At 40.5% G+C, this 19,177-nt stretch overlaps 1 protein-coding gene across 1 annotated transcript; it reads left to right on the forward strand.

Moving 5' to 3' along the window:
* The first annotated feature begins 348 nt into the window (after positions 1-348).
* LOC139324620 (vomeronasal type-2 receptor 26-like) lies at positions 349-10,828 on the forward strand. The gene is made up of 4 exons (XM_070954346.1): positions 349-1,170; positions 3,648-3,875; positions 6,266-6,392; positions 9,918-10,828. The coding sequence occupies exons 1-4, from the start codon at positions 349-351 to the stop codon at positions 10,826-10,828; spliced, it is 2,088 nt and encodes a 695-aa protein (XP_070810447.1).
* Positions 10,829-19,177: the final 8,349 nt, after the last annotated feature.

Consider the following 19,177-nt stretch of genomic DNA (forward strand, 5'->3'; position numbering starts at 1 on the left):
ACTTTTAATACCATAACCCTGCCTTTTAAATTTCGTTTTTAACTTTGTTCTGATTTATGCTCTTATGCTATGATATCTTTTTTATTACCCTGTTTTCCCCAAAATAAGACATCCCCTGATAATAAGCCCAATCGGGCTTTTGAGTGCATGGCAATAAGGCCAAGCATTTATTTCAGGGTTCAAAAAAATATAAGGCAGGGTCTTATTTTTGGGGAAATACGGTATTATAAGCTGCCCAGAGTCACAGGTGAGATGGGCAGCGTAGAGATGTAATGAATAAGTAAATAAATAATATGTATCTAACTATCTCTGAGCATGTCCTTTCAGCTCCCATATGGATCATTTCCTATGCAAAGAAGCAATATGGTAGAGACATCTTCCTTTTACCACACGGTCTCTAATGAAGGTCATCAATATACAGGCATTATCTATTTACTTAAACATTTTGGGTGGATCTGGGTTGGACTTTTGGCTGGAGACGACGAAAGCGGAGAACGTTTCTTGAAAAAGCTGGAGTCGTTATTTCCCCAGCATAAAATTTGTTCAGCCTTTGTTCAAAGAATGCCAGTTGACAGCCGATTCCCTGAACTCGATGAACTGAACACCATTTCTGCAAATACGAATGAGTTCTACTCAGATCTGAAAGTTAACGCCCTTGTTGTCTATGGTGAGACTCTAACTGTAATGTGGCTAAGCACTGCGTTGTTTTTCGCCGGTGTTAACTATACCGAAAAGGTGTGGATTATGACAGGCCAGATTGACTTTGCTTCAACCGTCATTTCAAGGGATTGGAAATACGAGATATTCCAAGGTAGCCTTATTTTTGCAATCCACTCCAATGAGCACGAAGAGTTTCAGATCTACCTTCAGAATATAAAACCAGCCAAGACACACCTTGATGATTTTTTCAAGGAATTCTGGGCACAAGCCTTTGGTTGCTCTGTTCCGGATCCTAAGGACCTAACAGAGTCTCACAAATTTTGTAGTGGGACAGAATCCTTGAGGGATCTTCCAGGGATTCTGTTTGAGATGGTCATGACTGGCCATAGCTACAGCATCTACAATGCAGTCTTTGCTGTGGCCCACGCTTTACACAACCTGGATTTATCTAGACCAAAACATAAAGCAGTCAGGATGACAAGACCTCTTGAAGAGATAAACCCTTGGCAGGTAATGTCTCCAGAATGAGAAAAAGAAAAGGAGAATGAGAATGAGAAGAAACTCTACATAGCATTGAAAAAATAATTCACATGAAACTAAAATACATAGAAGTTCCTTTTTTTGCTGATAATATATGGCATTCATGGATTATTTAAGATGTTTTCTGTTGGGGGAGGGGAGTCCTCTTATATTTTCCAGTTCTAGGGAGCTAAGTAACTCATGAGCTTAGGATGCCGGGCTGACAATCAGCAAGCTTGTGCTCGAGACCCAGTTGCTGCCGCAGGATGGTGCGAGTTCCCATCAAATGTTCCTGCCAACCTAGCATTTTGGAAGCGGACAACCATCAGTAAACATTTCAGTAACATTTCAGTGGGAAACGTAATGGGGGACATGAAAAGAACCTCCCAATTGTGGGTCCCTTGGGCAATGGCGATGTCACTATTTAATCATTTCAACCTGGAAGTGCTAAAGCACTTTGGTTACAACTGTAGTAGTTCCAATTCTGAAGATGAGCAAAACATTTTCATTCACTTTCACAACTATCCTTTTTAAAGAAGAATTTTCAAAAGTTTTCATATTTGGTCATGAATCAGATTTTTAAAAAGTTATTTTTTTAAAAAAAAAATGTAAAAGTAGAATGTATAGATTCAGGCATTCAGACAGAGATTTCTACATGTACATAGTTCTTAAGAGTTTGATTCAGCTCCTTACATTATTAAAGTTGATTCTCTTATTCTATTATTGCCCTGGTTCAGTCACTTGAAAAAAATAACGATATTTTGTAAACAGCAAGATGAAAAAATGAATCCAAGGGCTTTTCGAAAAACAATGTGGTAGTAGAAATATGTGTAAAATTCAGAGAGGTGGGAGAGCATTACAAAGACACATTTGTTTGTTTGTCAAACATGTACAGGTAGCAGGTGTAAATATAGACGTGGACATGAACAAAAGAAATGAATACATATAAATGGGGACAGTAGGACAGGGACAGTAGGCACGCTGGTGTGCTTATGCCCTTTACGGACCTCTTAGGAATGGGGTGAGGTCCACAGTAGACAGTTTAAGGTTGAAGCTGTGAGGGTTAGAGGATGTAACATTGGAGTTGGGTAGAGCATTCCAGGCATTGACCATTCTGTTGCTGAAGTCATATTTTCTGCAATCGAGTTTGGAGCGGTTTACCTTGAGTTTGTATCTAATGTTTGCCTGTGTATTATTGCAGTTGAAGCTAAAGTTGTCATTGACAGATAGGACATTGTAGCAGACAATTTTGTGTACTATGCTTAGGTCAGACCATAGTTGACGTAGTTCTAGGTCGTCCAAGCCCAAAATTTTGAACCTGGTGGCATAAGGTTATGAGCAGAGGAGTGGAGTACTCTTCTCATGAAATACCACTGGACTCGCTCAATTGTATTAATGTCTGATATACAGTCTGGATTCCAGGCAGATGAGCTGTAATCTCTAAAGGGTTAGAGGATGTAACATTGGAGTCGGGTAGAGCATTCCAGGCGTTGACCACTCTGTTGCTGAAGTCGTATTTTCTGCAATCGAGTTAAGAATGGTTTATCTTGAGTTTGTATCGATTGTTTGCCCGTGTATTATATAACCAACTGGTTCAGGTTAAAAAGGGAGAAAGGGAAGGCACAGGCAGCAGCAATAAGTTGGAAGAGACCTTGGAGGTCTTCTAGTCCAACTCCCTGCTCAAGCAGGAGACCCTATACCATTTCAAATAGGTGGCTGTACTGTTTTTTCTTAAAAACCTCCAGTGATGAAGCACCTACAACTTCTGAAGACAAGGTGTTCCGCTGGTTAATTGTTCTCACTGTTAGGAAGTTTCTCCTTGATTCCAGGTTGCTTGTCTCCTTGATTAGTTTCCATCTATTGTTTCTTGTCTTGCCTTCTGGTGCTTTGGAAAATAAATTGACTCCCTCTTCTTTGTGGCAGCCTCTCAAATACTGACATACTGCTATCATGTTCCCCCGGTCCTTCTTTTCTCTAGACGAGCCATTCCCAGTTCCTGCAAACGTTCTTCATGTGTTTTTATCTCCAGGCCCTTAAACATCTTAGCTGCTTCTTTGCACCTTTTCCTAATTTCTAAGATTTTGTTTTCATAGCTTCTGTAAAGTTTATTATATCTCAATAAAATATAACTCTAGTTATTTCCATATCCGGTGTACTATAAGGAATTAAAATCATTGCAGGTGGAGTCTGGGCAACTGAAATGAGTTGAGTGATTACTGGTCAGATGCTCTTCCTGTTGCCAATGAGGAGTTATATTCAGCAGATATATTCTCATCCACAGAGAGAAATATCTATTTGGATCGAACTCACAGCCTCCTGATTGTGAGGCGAGAGCTCCACCTCTAGGCCAACGCACCACTCACCATGAAGAATTAAAATATTATATAAAATAAAATATTCTTAGTTTGAGTCATGAAAAGATCCATTCTCTTATCTGTTTCTTGCTTTGTTCTTCTTTATCTTCTTAGCTCCACCACTTCCTTCAGACCCTTTCATTGAACAACACAGATGGAGAAACGGTGTCCTTTAATGAGAATAAGGAGATGGGATCCGGATTTGATATAATAAACCTCCTTATTTTCTCTAATAACTCTTTTCATAAAGTAAAGGTTGGAAGGCTCGGGACCAAGGATTCTCAAGGAAAGCAATTCATCATTGAGGACAACAAGATTAAATGGCATGGCAGCGCTAACAAAGTGAGTTATCATAAATCATCTGAAAAGCTCAATTTTAATGGTTGGAATTCTCTCCCTTTCCATTACAACAAATAAATAAACAAACTCAATTACTTTATCAACCAATAGAGAATAGTAACATCTTTATGGGATACTCCTAGATACCACTACTAGGAGAAATGGAATACTTACAATGGAAAGGAAAATATTTTCAGAGAGATGCCCTATTTTTTCATTATTGTTTTAGGGTAGGAGTAGTAATGTGATATAAGGGATGTGGTGGCTCAGTGGCTAAGATGTTGAACTTGTTGATCGAAAGGTCAGCAGTTCAGCAGTTCGAATCCCTAGTGCTGCGTAATGGGGTGAGCTCCCGTTACTTGTCCCAGCTTCTGCCAACCTAGCAGTTCAAAAGCACATAAAAAATGCAAGTAGAAAAATAGGGACCACTTTTGGTGGGAAGGTAACAGCATTCTGTGCACCTTTGGCATTTAGTCATGCTGGCCACATGACCACAGAGACATCTTCGGACAGCACTGGCTCTTCGGCTTTGAAACAGAGATGAGCATTGCCCCCTAGAGTTGGGAATGACTAGCAGTTCCCTAGAGTCAGGAACGACATTTATCTTTACCTTTAGTGATGTGGTGGCCTAGAGGTGGAGGTCTCACCTCACAATCAGGAGGCTGTGATCCTAGGTAATGGTATATATTTCTCTCTCTGGGCACAAAGAGAGAATATCTGCTGTGAACTCCATATAGGAGTCAGGAAGGGCATTCAGCCAGTAAATGCTCAGCTCCACTCAGTTGCTCCAACTTTACCCCAATGCAAGGGATTATAGAGTTGTTAAAAGAAAAAAAAATGTTTTGGGGTAGGAGAAACCATTAAAAAAAAGAGACAATTATGGCTCCTCTATTTTTAGTAGAAAATATAAATGGACAAATCTATCCCTGTCTGGGGGATTTTAATCCTCTGTTTCCTCTTTGTTTTCTGCTTTGTTTGTTCTTTAACCTGTAGACTTTTATCAGCTTTCGGGGGAGGGGAGTTTACAAAGATTTTGCCTACATTTCCCACAGTATAGGAATTCTTTGTTTCCAGAAGCATTTTGACAAAGGAGTAGCATTTGTTCCTTGTCTACTTCTCCCTAAGTAAAACCAACATTTTCTTGGAGGCAAGTTCAGTTTATAGTGAAAGTAGGGATAAATTTAAGGACATTTTTTTTGAAATGGGTGGCATTTTCTGGGTACTCCCCCCCCCTTCTGTCTACCAGCTGTCCTCCAGCTTTGGAGTTTTCTTTCTCCACAGTAATATGCAGATCTGCTGTTTTAAATTCAATTAAGAGGTACAAATAGACTCCAGATTCACAGAGATATAGAGCCTTAGTAAGTCCTTGGGAGGAGGAGGAAGAAAAAGAAAAGAACAAGGAGGAGGAGGAGGAGGAGGAGGAAAAGGGGAGAGGGAAGCAGAAGAGGGAGAAGATTGTTAATAGTTAATTCTACATCAAGAGTTTACTTTAAGATGAATTGTTGTACTTTGTATCATAATTTCAACATTGTCCAGGAAGCATTAATTGCAGTGGCCTATCTTCCTCCCTCCCTATCTATCTACTGTCAGTAGTGAGATTCAAAAATTTTTACTACTGTTCTGTGGGTGTGGCTTGGTGGGCATGGCATGGCTTGGTGGGCGTAGCTTGGTGGGTGCGACAGGGGAAGGATACTGTAAAAATCTCCATTCCCTCCCCACTCCAGGAGAAGGTTACTGCAAAATCTCCATTTCCTCCCGATCAGCTGAGACTCACCAGGATCACCTTCTGCCTGCCTCCAACCGCCCAGTGCGCTCACATAGGATTGCCCTCCTCCGGGTTCCATCGGCCAGACAATGTCGGCTGATGGTGCCCAGGATGAGGGCGTTCTCTGTGGGCGCACTGACCTCTGGAATGGTTTACCCACTGGGCTCCGGATGGCCCCCGACCTCCGCTCTTTCCACGGTGACCTGAAGACATGGCTTTTCCAACAAATTTGCTGATCTGATGGGAGTTTTAACTAATCCTTTGGGGATTGTAATTGAGTATTTTAGTTGTAATTTTACTGTTTTATTGTTTTATCTTTGTGAGCCGCCCCGAGTCCTTCGGGAGAAGGGCAGCATATAAGTATAAATAAACTAAACTAAACTAAACTCAGGAGGCAGAGAATAGATGGGGGTGGGGCCAGTCAGAGGTGGTATTTACCAGTTCTCCAAACTACTCAAAATTTCTGCTACTGGTTCTCCAGAACTGGTCAGAACCTGCTGAATACCACCTCTGCTACTTATTTGCCTATTTACCTTCCAAACATGCGTAAATTGATTATTCATTTGTTATGTCATACCAGATCATCTCTACCTAACTTTTTTTATTAAACATTTTTTTTAAAAAAAAGGTCCATCCCCTTTCCTTGTGTAATCCTTACTGCCAGCCTGGTTATCAAAAGGAAAAAAAAGAAGGAGAGCAATTTTGCTGCTATGATTGTGTTCGGTGTCCAGAAGGAAAGATTTCCAATGAAAGAGGTAAATAGCACTTAGCAATAGCATTTAGATTTATATACCACTTCATAATGCTTTTACAGCGATCTCTAAGCAGTTTACAGAGTCAGCCTATTGCCCCCAACAATCTGGGTCCTCATTTTACCGACCTTGGAAGGATGGAAGGCTGAGTCAAACTTGAGCCGGTGAGATTTGAACTGCCGAACTACAGCTAGCAGTCAGCTGAAGTAGCCTGCAGCACTGCACTCTAACCATTTCGCCATCACAGTACAGCAAATCTTCCAATGTAATTGATATAAATTGGAGAACATCAAAATGTCCATGTTTGACATCATCTCTGCCTGTTATTCTTCTTTTTATCTCTTTTCTCCTGCATGCTTAATAAGAATTGGAAAGATATTCAACATGGCAATTGTTGAGAAGGGTTGTGCCAATATAGCTTGGGCCACACAAATTATATAGCAATATATTCTTGATTAATATATTATTATTACGACTTTGTAGGACTTCATATTTTAAGGAACAATATATTTGGAATGCATGGGTGCATGAACAGAGTACCCACGTGCAGCTTTTTAATTCAAACACAACTTTTCTTGGCAACATCTATCAAAGGGGCGGCACAATGACTCAGTGGTTAAAGACATTGAGCTTGTCAGCTGGAAAGCTGATAGCCTGGGTTAGAAACCTGTGCACCATGCAATGGGATGTTCTCCTGTTACCTGCTCCAGCTCCTGATCACTTAGCAGTTCAAAAGCATGCAAATATGAGCAGATAAATAGGTACCACTTTGATGGGCAAGTAACAGCATTCCGTGGGCCTCAGTATATAGTCATGCTGGCCATGTGACCATGGAAATGTCTTTAGACAAGGTTAGGTCGTTCAACTAAGAAATGGAGATGAGCACCATCCCCTAGAGCCGTGATGGTGAACCTATGACATGCGTGCCAGAGGTGGCACACAGAGCCCTCTCTGTGGGCATGTGTGCCATCGCCAGCTGCTCTTTTAGTTTTTGGCATGCCAACTATGCCGGAGTACCAGAAAACTGCCTGAAAACAGTCAGAAAAATGGCCAAAAAACAGACCAGTTTTTGGGCCATTTTGGGCCATTTTCATAGCCGTTTTACTACTACTACTACTACTACTACTACTACTACTACTACTACTACTACTATTATTATTATTATTATTATTATTATTATTATTATTATTATTATTATTTATTGAATTTATATCCCACCCATCTCCCCGAAGGGACTCAGGGCGGTGAACAGCCGAAAATTAAAATAACATACAATATAAAAGTTAAGATAACTAAAAATAAATTAAATTAATCGGCCTCCCAATTTAAAACCCCAAGCTATACAATTAAAAAACTAACCCATAAAACTAACCCATAAAACCTATTCAGGCCAGGCCAGCTTGCTGAAATAAAAACGTCTTCAGGGCCTTACAGAAAGTGTGGAGATCCAGGATCAGCCATATTCCGGGAGGGAATTTTAGGACAAAACCAGCCGAAAAAAACGGCCTGATAACAGCTCAAAAACAGCCTGAAAATGGCCCAAAAAATGGCCTGAAAATGCCCCAAAATGCCCTGAAAATGCCCCCAAAATGCCCCAAAATCAGGCATTTGCATGCTGGTCAGCTGGTCTTTGGGTTTTTAGTGCTCAGGCACGCACACATGCATGCACATCCGTGCACATTTCAGTTTGGGCACTTGATGCCGAAAAGGTTCGCCATCACTGCCCTAGAGTCAGACATGACTGGAGAAGGGAAACCTTTATCTTTATCTATCAACGGTCATATCACACAGGAGAAGACACAGAAGATATAGAGTAGGGGCTGGCTCATGTCACTTCGGCCCGGTCTACCCAATGCGAAGAGGAAACATTGGGCCAGCGTGGGTTCGGCCCAGTCTACCCAATGCAAAGAGGAAACATGCCAGCAGTTTGGGGAGTGGCGTCAAGCTGGCTACACCCACCCAGTCAGCCAAGCCCACCCAGTTGGCCATGCCCTCCTGCCCGCCTCAAGGTCAACCACAGCCCTGATGTGGCCCTCAATTAAATTGAGTATGACACCCCTGATTTAGAGAGTTGCAGAAGGGCTAACTGAAACAACCTTTCTTCCCTTCAAATCTGAAGCTATACATAATGACTCCTATTCTTTTTCCATCCATTATTCCTTGATGGTATGTGTGCGTTCAAAGGAAACAATGTACATGAAGCAGAATTGAGTTAATGACAGGAAAGCAAAAGGTTGAATTTCCAAATACCCAAATGTTCCTTTAGACTGCTGATGCTTTAGAAAATGTGAAGGACCTCTTATAATTTTAAAACAGTATCTAATTAATTTTCAGAGTTTTGAGATAGCACTGGAGAAGAACATATGTGTAGGTTTTGTGTTTTGTTTTTTTTAAATTTTGATTTATATGCCGCCCTTCTCCGGAGACTCAGGGCGTCTTACAATGCGTTAAGCAATAGCCTTCATACTATTGTATATTTATACAAAGTCAGCTTATTGCCCTCACAAACTGGGTCCTCAATTCACCTACCTTAGAAAGGATGGAAGGCTGAGTCAACCTTGAGCCTGGGGAGATTTGAACTTGCAGTAATTGCAGGCAGCTGAATGTTAATAACAGGCTATTAGTCTGCTGCGCCACCAGAACACATTATGTTTTTAAACTAGCATGAATAATCCAAATCTATATATATAAAAGTGAAAACAACTCACCCATTAATCACGAAATCTCCAGAACCGTAAAGCCTACAAACTTGAAATTTGCCATGTATGTTCCTCTTGGCTTCTAGGTGCTCACTAAGAAAGGATTTTTTGAAATAACCATCAGAGCACTAGTATTCCCTATATTATTATTAACACACTCTGATGCTAAGGAGTTGAATTTCCCCTCCCCACCTGTAAAGAAATCTGTTGCACATTCTGATGCTAAGGAGTTCTACTCCCCCTTCCCACCTCAAAAGAAATCTGTTCCAAATGCAAAACACAAGCAGAAGAGAGGAGTTTCACTTTCAGTTTTACATTCACATCAGCAAGCAGCTTTACTACAGAACAGTTGAGCTAAGCCATACCCAGCCTCCTTCCTGTCTCTTTCTTGCTCACACAGCAAATACTGTTTGAGTTTCCAAACACCCCTCAACTCTCTCTCACACTGACAGGATGCTAGCCAGATGAATACCGATGGATGCTGCGGGCTGGGACATTCTACTCCTCCTCCCCCTCAGATCCACCTGCCAGTTGTATTATATTAATACACTCTGATGCTATGGAGTTACACATTCTACATTAAGTTTCAGGCTGCAAGTGTCAATTTATCAAGCCCAAGAACATAGTTTTGTCCTGCTAGTAATAAATATGCTGGTCTTTCTAGGATAGTGGTTAGAAGGACAATTGGACAATAATGGGTATTTCTTCACAAAATTCGTTTCTCTTGTGGAAATCATGAGTGATGGGCTTCTTTTTAAAAGATTGACATGAGAACTGAGTGATTTCACATAAAAATTAACATTGCCTTTATCTGTTATCCTATATCCAGATACAGAAGATTGCTTCAAATGTCCATCTGATCAGTATCCAAACCAGGAACATGACAAATGTTTCCCCAAAATGATAGTTTTTCTGTCTTATGAAGAACCTTTGGGCATCTCCTTAGCCACGAGTGCCATTTTCTTCTTCTCAGTCACCGTTTTGGTATTAAAAATATTCCACCTGCACAAAGATAGTCCCATAGTCAAAGCCAACAATCGGGACCTCACCTATGCACTCCTTATCTCTCTTTTGCTCTGCTTCCTCTCACCTTTCCTATTTATTGGTAAGCCCGGGGTGAGTACCTGTTTCCTTCGGCAACCAGCCTTTGGTGTCATCTTCTCACTGGCTGTTTCCTGTGTCTTAGCTAAAACCATCACTGTGGTGGTAGCTTTTATGGCTACCAAGCCAGGATCCGGTATGAGGAAGTGGATGGGAAAGAGGCTTACATGTCTCATTGTCTTTTCCAGCTCTTCCATCCCAGTTGGCATGTGTGCTATATGGCTAACGATCTCTCCCCCATTCCCCAATTTGGACATGCACACACTGACCACTGAGATAGTAGCTGAGTGTAAGGAAGGTTCCGTCACTATGTTTTATCTTGTCTTGGGCTACATGGGACTTCTGTCCATCATCAGCTTCAGTGTTGCTTTTCTAGCTAGGAAGTTGCCAGATAGTTTCAACGAAGCCAAATTCATCACCTTCAGCATGCTGGTATTCACCAGTGTTTGGTTGTCCTTTGTTCCAACCTACCTGAGTACCAAGGGAAAATATATGGTAGCTGTGGAGATCTTCTCCATCTTGGCCTCAAGCGCTGGGCTTTTGGGATGCATATTTTTCCCCAAATGTTTCATAATTGTGCTGAGGCCTGAACTGAACAACAAGGAGCACCTCATGAGAAGAAAGCAGATGCAAAAATAATGCACAATGGATACCTCTTTTGGGACAGATACAATGGATTTTATGTATCTTCTGATGAAATAATACATTCAGGTTTAATTTATTTTTCAATTTACTTGTTCATCCCAACCCTCCCCAGAAAATTACAGTGAGGAGGCTCAAAAGGCATGAAAAATGAAAGATGAAGAATAAATTTGTGATTTTCACAATATGGATGCTGTTGAAATATATCTGACTTTCGTTCACGTATGCTTTTGCTGTTTTCTATTAAATAATGCTATTTTTATCATTCTTTTAATACTAGTTCTCTTAAAATTCTTTGATTGTAAGCTTAGACATAGAATTGAGAAACAAAGAGGAAATTTCTCAGACTCCGCAAGATTACTTTAGCAAACTACCTTAGGAATTGATATGCAAAAAGCCATTAAATGAAGAGGTAAAAATGATAGACAGGATATACAGTAGATAAATGGAGCTTTTGATGACTGCATTCCAAAAAATGTGGTTGGAGTAAGTGTTGAGCAAACCTCTTAAGATAGTTTCTCCTTCTCCTCCTCCTCCCCCCCTCGTAGTGGTACATATTGATTTGATACCTTGTTTAAATATTTTTAAAGTGAGCTCACGGACCTAGAATTGTGGGTAGTTCCCTAGCCAAGCACTGTCCCTACTTAATTTGATTTGAGATCAACTGATAACAGCTGGGCATTGCTATATGCTGATGCCAATACATTAACAAAATTTGTACCCCATCTCTGACCTTAAAACCCTGATCAGATTGTCATCCTTAATCTTGTTCTGTCCCCGTCTCACACGCACACACACCAACAGACGTCCAAGAGTTAAAAACCAAGCCAGCCGACAAAATCCTTTTCCTTATGATAACGGAACTTGGCAGTAACCTAGTGACTACCTACCAAGAGTTTATTACTCACGAAGGGAAGAGATAACGTCTCTCCACTTCTGGTACATCAAAGTAAATTGTTCAATAATTACAGAGTAACTTAAGTCCAAATATAATCCAGTAAAGTCTATAGCAAAAGTCCGGCAATGCAGAATGGTGTGGAAGCTTTCAGCTTTGTTCGTCACAAGGCTTGCCTGGCCACCACACTCCCTTTTATACCCTGTGGGGTGTGGTCCAGTGACTCAGCCTAATCTCGGGCATGCCTTTTCTTCTGTTGTGCGCATTTATCTCTGCGACACTGTCGAGGATCCAGCCAAGACTCATTACTCTCATCACTGTCCACCTGTGGCTGCGTGGACGTGCTTGGCCCCCTGCCCTATCTCTTGCCCTTCGGCAGACACCGGAGACATTGCCAAAGAGGAGGGTCCTGGAGAGGGAGGCCTTGCCAACTCCTCTCCTTCACTCTCGGAGTCCTCTCCTGCCGATGACACAGGCTCAGGTAATGGAGCCACAACAAATCTCCTGTTCAATATCTGCAGGAAACATTTGGTGAGATCATCTGTCTGTAAAGGGTGAGGCATAACATCAATATGGAGATGAAACCTAGATATGCAGTACATGTCTGGCTCCTTCCTTCCTTCCTTCCTTCCTTCCTTCCTTCCTTCCTTCCTTCCATCCATCCATCCATCCATCCATGTGAAGCTATCGAGGTTCTGCTCCAATGTCTGGAGGCTATGAGGGTCTGGAGGAGATAGAACAGGTTACAGCTCAACTTTGACAAAACTGAGTCATTCTGGCATCTGGCTATCAGATCTAATAAATTGCAAATAGACTAGAATAGAATTCTTTATTAGCCAAGTGTGATTGGACACACAAGGAATTTGTCTTTGGTGCATATGCTCTCAGTATACATAAAAAGAAAAGATATGTTTATCAAGAATCATAAAGTACAACACTCAATGATAGTCATAGGGTACAAATAAGCAATCAAATCATACTAGGAATATTACAATATAAATCGTAAGGATACAAGCAACAAATTTACAGTCATACAGTTATAAGTGGAAAGAGATGTGTGATGGGAATGATGAGAAGATTAATAGTAGTGCAGACTTAATAAATAGTTTTCCAGTGTTGATGGAATTATTTGTTTAGCAGAGTGATGGTGTTCGGGAATGCAGCTCAAAAAACAGCATCTGGCTATCAGATCTAATAAATCAAGTATTTCCATTTTTTATTTTGGACAGGGCAGCATTGTCCTGTTTGGACTTGGTGGACAATCTGAGGTACTGAATGGTTGAAGAACGTTCAACAGCTATGATCATGGGGGATTTTGCATACATATATGGGGCATCAGTTTTGCCAATTCCTGGACTGGAACAGCATGCTGATTAGTGACTTCTCATTTGTAGTAGTTCAATGCATTCTACAGGGGGCTGTCCTTGAAGACCATCTGGAAACCACAGTTGGTTTGGAGTGCAACACTGCAGGCAGTTATGTGTGCATCTCTTTAGATGCATGTAACACTGCTAGTTAGCATGTTGTACTGGCTTCCAGATATGATTCGAGATGCTGGTTATCACCTTTGAAGTTTTACATGTCATAGAAAGGGGCTTACATGTCATTGAAGTCTTACATGTCATAGAAAGTGGTCCCACAATAAAGTTGTGGGGCTACTTTATTTCAGGATCATCTGCCTGCCCCACATGCTCCTATAGTATGCTCCAAATTTACTCTTTCACACATAGCTCCCATACTACCTCCCATACTACCACCTCTTACAATACTAGACAACACAGTATCAACAGCCGAGACCTTCAAATTTCTAGGTTCTACCATATCTCAAGATCTAAAATGGACACCTAACATCAAAAATGTCATAAAAAAATCACACCAAAGAACTCAGAAAGCTCAAAACTGCCCAAGGAGCTGCTGATCCAGTTCTACAGAGGAATTATTGAGCCTGTCATCTGCACCTCTATTACTGTCTGATTTGGTTCTGAAACCCAACTAGATAGACACAGACCTCAGAGGATAATTAGAACTGCAGAAAAAACAATGGCTACCAACCTGCCTTCCATTGAGGACCTGTATACTGCACGAGTCAAAAAGAGGGCTGTGAAAATATTTACAGACCCCTCGCATCCTGGACATACACTGTTTCAATTCCTACCCTCAAAACAACACTATAGAGCACTGTACAACAAGACAACTAGACACAAGAGCAGTTTTTTCTTGAACGCCATCACTCTGCTAAACAAATAATTCCCTCAACACTGTCAAACTAAGTCTGCACTACCATTAATCTTCTCATGTTCCTATCACCCATCTCCTCCCACTACAGTATGACTGTAACTTTGTTGCTTGTATCCTTATGATTTATATTGACTGTTTCCTAATATGATTTGATTGCTTATTTGTACCCTATGACTATCATTAAGGGTTGTACGTTATGATTCTTGAAGAATGTATCTTTTCTTTTATGTACAGTGAGAGCATATGCACCAAAGACAAATTCCTTGTGTGTCCAATGACACTTGGCCAAGAAAGAATTCTATTCTATTCTATTCTATTCTATTCTATTCTATTCTATTCTATTCTATTCTATTCTATTCTATTCTATTCTATTCTATTCTACCCCACCCCACCCCACCCCACCCCACCCCACCCCACCCCACCCCACCCCACCCCACCCCACCCCACCCCATCCCATCCCATCCCATCCCATCCCATCCCATCCCATCCCATCCCATCCTATTCTATTCTATTCTATTCTATTCTATTCTATTCTATTCTATTCTATTCTATTCTATTCTATTCTATTCTATTCTAGCTGGCAGAGCCTGAAAGCAACCTCATTGCCAGCTGCCAGTCAAAAACAACAAATGACTAAGGATTCACTTTGAGGAAGAGAAGTTTTAGGCTGCTTCAGTAAAGCATTTGCTCACTGTGTCACTTGCACAGTAATAAGTGCCCGTGTCCTCAGTCTTTAACCCAGTCAGTTGAAGGAACACCTGGTTTTTGGATGCATCCCTTGTGATGCTGATCCGATTCTGGAGAGCACTGTTATAGTTAGTGCTTCCACTACCCCAGATGATACCATTCCATTCAATAGCCTTTCCAGGGGTCTGACGGATCCAGGACACTCCGTAGCTTGTGATGGCAAATCCAGAGACTGTACAAGTCAGACGTGGAGTATCTCCTGGCTTCTTCAGGCCATCCCCAGACTCCGTCAGTGTAATCTGTGAGGAAATACCTGTATTCAAGAGTATAAAAGGGGACAAAAGGAAAAATGGGTATGAGAAAAACCACTTGCTGTCTTTAAAAAAATGTGGGTTTTTTTCCCCCCTTACATGCAGGTAAGACCACTAAGAAAGAAATCAAGATATTTAGCTCCATGATGGAGGTATGGAATTTACTCTGGTCACTTGAAACTGATCCTCGATTACGGCATTTAAGAAAAAGCCACACCAGGAGCATTTGCATGAACTCATGGATGGTACAAATATAAGCAAGTCACATCCTCAAATTTAACCTGCTGCGTAACAGTAAGCCTTGAGCTTGTATCAGAAATGGTGCATGTTTGTTTGTTTGTTTGTTTGTTTGTTTGTTTGTTTGTTTGTTTGTTTTTGTTGAGTACGTATTAGATAATATATATATAAATATAAGCATGAATTGAATACATACAATGAATACAATCCACGCTGCATCTACTATGCATTTATATTCTGTTTGGTGGGCAACTCAGGATGAATTCATAAACAAGACCACATTATTTTCTTTGCATTGATACAGAAGAGGTTTGATGAGATGGTCTTCCTGAATTGGTTTTGACATTTCAATCTAGAATAGAAACCTGAGAATTCTACTTGCTTCCATTCAAGTTGTAGAAAAGCCTTATTTTCCTGCCTTGTGGAATATTGATAGATTAATAAATGTATTTTTCTTGTAACAATCAATATACATACATACATGCATACATACATACATACATACATGCATGCATGCATACATACATGTATGTATGTATGTATGTATGTAGGCAGCCCAAGTTCAAATCCAAGTAAGAGTATGGCTAGCTGATGAGAGCTAAATAGCTTGAAATAGATCTATACTAGTCTCCCTTTATTTCTTTATCAGCGAAATATAAATTTTACACACACACACACATATACAGATATAGATATACAGATATATAGATATAAAGATATATTTGTTGTTGTAAGTTGCAAAGCCAAGTCCGACCCATCGCAACCCCATAGACGATGTTCCTCCAGGCCTTCCTGTCCTCTACCATCCATTTGGAGTCCATTTAAGCTCACTCCGACTGCTTCAGTGACTCCATCCAGCCACCTCGTTCTCTGCCGTCCTCTTCTTCTTTTGCCCTCAATTTTTCCCAGCATTAGGCTCTTCTCCAGTGAGTCCTTCCTTCTCATTAGGTGGCCAAAGTATTTGAGTTTTATCTTCAGGATCTGGAGGATCAGGATCTATAGATCTATAGATATAGCTAGCTAGCTAGCTAGCTAGCTAGCTAGCTAGCTAGCTAGATAGATAGATAGATAGATAGATAGATAGATAGATAGATAGATAGATAGATAGAGATATAAATTGATCTCAGAAACTTCAACTATATGAAGATGTTCTTGCCTTATGAACTGAGCACCAATGGGCACCACCCATTTAATAACAGATCTGTTGAGGTACAGACGTTTCCTTTCTTCAGGGCCAAAATAATGGAAAAGGCTGAACGTTCAGGTGGGGGAAGTCTTGGAGAACATGAATGAAGATGCTGAGAAGTATGTATGGCTGCCCACGCTGTCACTATAAACTCTTCCCTTGTTGTTCATCACAACACTGCCTTGTAAATCTATCTGTCTTCTTTTCTTAAAGCGATGCTAAACAAAGAGGTAACCAGGGAGAAGATTAATTTTGTTACTTGCTGTGGACAGGAATATCACTTGATCCTACTTGCCTTTATATTCCCCATCATCAACAAAACCCAGCTGTCCATCAACAGCATCTGCCATTCAAACAGCAGCAGCAAGCAGGAAGTGGGGAGAAGACAAAATGGGAAGGGAAGGGAAGAGGAGAGGAGAGGAGAGGAGAGGAGAAGAGAGGAGAGGAGCGAAGGGAAGGGAAGGGAAGGGAAGGGAAAGGAAGGGACCTTTGTATCAGCCTAGATGTACATACTTAAGAGATGGAAAACCCCAATATAGCCCATATTTCTATCCCAATGGGTCTGGTGGAGGAATTGGAGCTGTATGTTACTACCTTATTCTACTGCCCTAAAAACAGAATTGGAAGTAAATACTTTTCTCTCCCCCCCCCTTTTCCTGTACATTTTTTTATTTCTCCTTTTTTCTCTTACTTTCTCTTTATTTTCATTTTTTTGGGTGTGTTTTATCTTTTGATCAACTAATAAAAATTTAACCTTGATGATTTTCTACAGACCTCTTGCAAGTGCAGTGATATCAACAAGCGATCTACATAAAATATCAATACAATACAATTCTCTCTTTTTTAAAAAAAAAAAATGAAAGCCATAAAATATACAAAACAAAAAGTGGAGAATGGCAACCAGGAGAAACTTCATCAATCGCATATACATACAATAGAATTCCTAAGCTTAATCACCTCCCAGTCCCAGTGAATTCTAAGGAGAATTCATGCTGGCGGGGGAATTGGAGAATTCTCAGGAGAATTCATGCCAGCTGGAGAATTCAGGGAATTGAAATCCAGATATCTAAAACTTGAGAGAGTGGACAAACATTTAAATATATTGAATGAATAAACAATCAATCTATGTCTTTCAGCTCTGAGGACACTCCTGCACAACAGTTACTCCAGATGGTAAACCAATGTTTCCTTCCCTATTTTTGTTCTTCCTTTGTGGTTTCTTCTATTTTTCAATTCTGAACATTTTTTTTCTGAACAAAAGTGTGATGGAACACGAGCTCCACCTCCAGGAACATCCTTCCAAGGTTTAGAGAGGTTTTTACATGAGTTAATGTTAGACTTTCAGCACTGTGTATCTCTAGCGCAGTAATAGACACCTGTGTCTTCTTGCTTCAGATTGTTCATATGCAAATAGAATTGAGGATTGCTTTTTGAAGGCACAGATTAGTAGCACTTAGTACTGCACGCTAACCACTGTGCCACCGGGGCTCATATGGTTTATTTTTCATTGTATGCTGCACAGAACCATGTTTACATAGCCATTTATAAAATAATTGGGTGTCTATATAAACATGAATGAATGAATGAATGAATGAATGAATGAATGAATGAATGAATGAATGCTAGTTCCAAATATTCTCTGCATTGTCCCATAATGACTTTTTGTTTGGCTTCCTTGCTTCCTTCAAAGGGAAACCTTAATTTTTATTTATTTATGTATATGGTTGCCCTATGCTCAGAGAGGTGACCCTGGGGGCTTACAACATTAAAATTTATCAGATCCACATGCTCGCTTCTACTGCCCTTTGCTATGTAATAAACAAGGAAGAAGTTGTCTTTGGGAATAATTCTTCCCCTCTCCATTCCTCTCTTATTTATAACTCACTTTTCATTTCTACAACTGGGAACATGGGATATCTGCATTTCCCTTGTCCATGTCAAGTATGACAGTTGCAGTATGACAGTTCTTATTTCAGTGATTGAGGAACACAGCTGACTAAAAAAAGGATGTATTTAGCAGCTGTGACTTGCACAATTGTGAGCAGGATGGATAGATGTATTTCAGGAAGGGTACTTTTAGAAGGGGCTCAGTCACTGTGTGTCATTTACACAGAAATACAAGGCAGTGTCTTCTCGTTTTAGACCATTGACTTGGACAAAAACTTGATTTTTGGCAGTATCTCTTGTGAAGATTAACCGATTTTGCAAAACACTATTGTAATACACAGTTCCACTCTTTGCAACACGTCCAATCCATTCCAGTCCCTCTCCTGGACGTTGACGGATCCAGTCCATGTATGCCTCTGCTACAGAAAATCCAGACACTGTGCAAGTCAGTCGTATGGACTCCCCTGGCCTCTTAACGTCACCCCCAGATTCAATAATGGTAGAACTGGATGAACTGCCTGTGACAGAACAATGAAAATTAGAAAATTAAAAAAGGAGAAGATGATGGTGCAGCAAGGTAACAGAGTGAAATATTGGAATATTACATGAAGGTAGAAGAGATCCGTATTTTTTTTTTATTTGCCTTACATGCAGGGAATGCAAATAGGAAACATGCTATGATTGTCCATTCCATAATGTTAATATTGCCTAACCAAGATGAGCAGAGAATCTGATCTCCAGCTACAAGGAACCTGATGGTCACGTTAATCCTTGATTGCTCTATGTGGAATAGCATCTTCCCCTTTAAAGAATCCATGTCCTAAAGTAATTTGCATAGTATTCAAAGTGCCCATTATGTAAGTTGTGGGGGCATAAGCTGACTTTGTATAAATATACAAAAGGAT

The sequence above is a fragment of the Pituophis catenifer genome, unplaced genomic scaffold (genome assembly GCF_029215685.1).
Source record: "Pituophis catenifer annectens isolate HBS135680 unplaced genomic scaffold, rPitCat1.0.hap2 SCAF_15, whole genome shotgun sequence".
In the NCBI taxonomy this organism is placed as follows: Eukaryota; Metazoa; Chordata; class Lepidosauria; order Squamata; family Colubridae; genus Pituophis; species Pituophis catenifer.

Coding starts and splice junctions, on each gene's coding strand:
- LOC139324620 (XM_070954346.1), top strand. CDS start 349: ATGCAAAGAAGCAATATGGTAGAGACATCTTCCTTTTACCACACGGTC. Junction 1,171..3,647: donor AAGAGATAAACCCTTGGCAG/GTAATGTCTCCA, acceptor TTATCTTCTTAG/CTCCACCACTTCCTTCAGAC. Junction 6,393..9,917: donor AAAGATTTCCAATGAAAGAG/GTAAATAGCACT, acceptor TCCTATATCCAG/ATACAGAAGATTGCTTCAAA.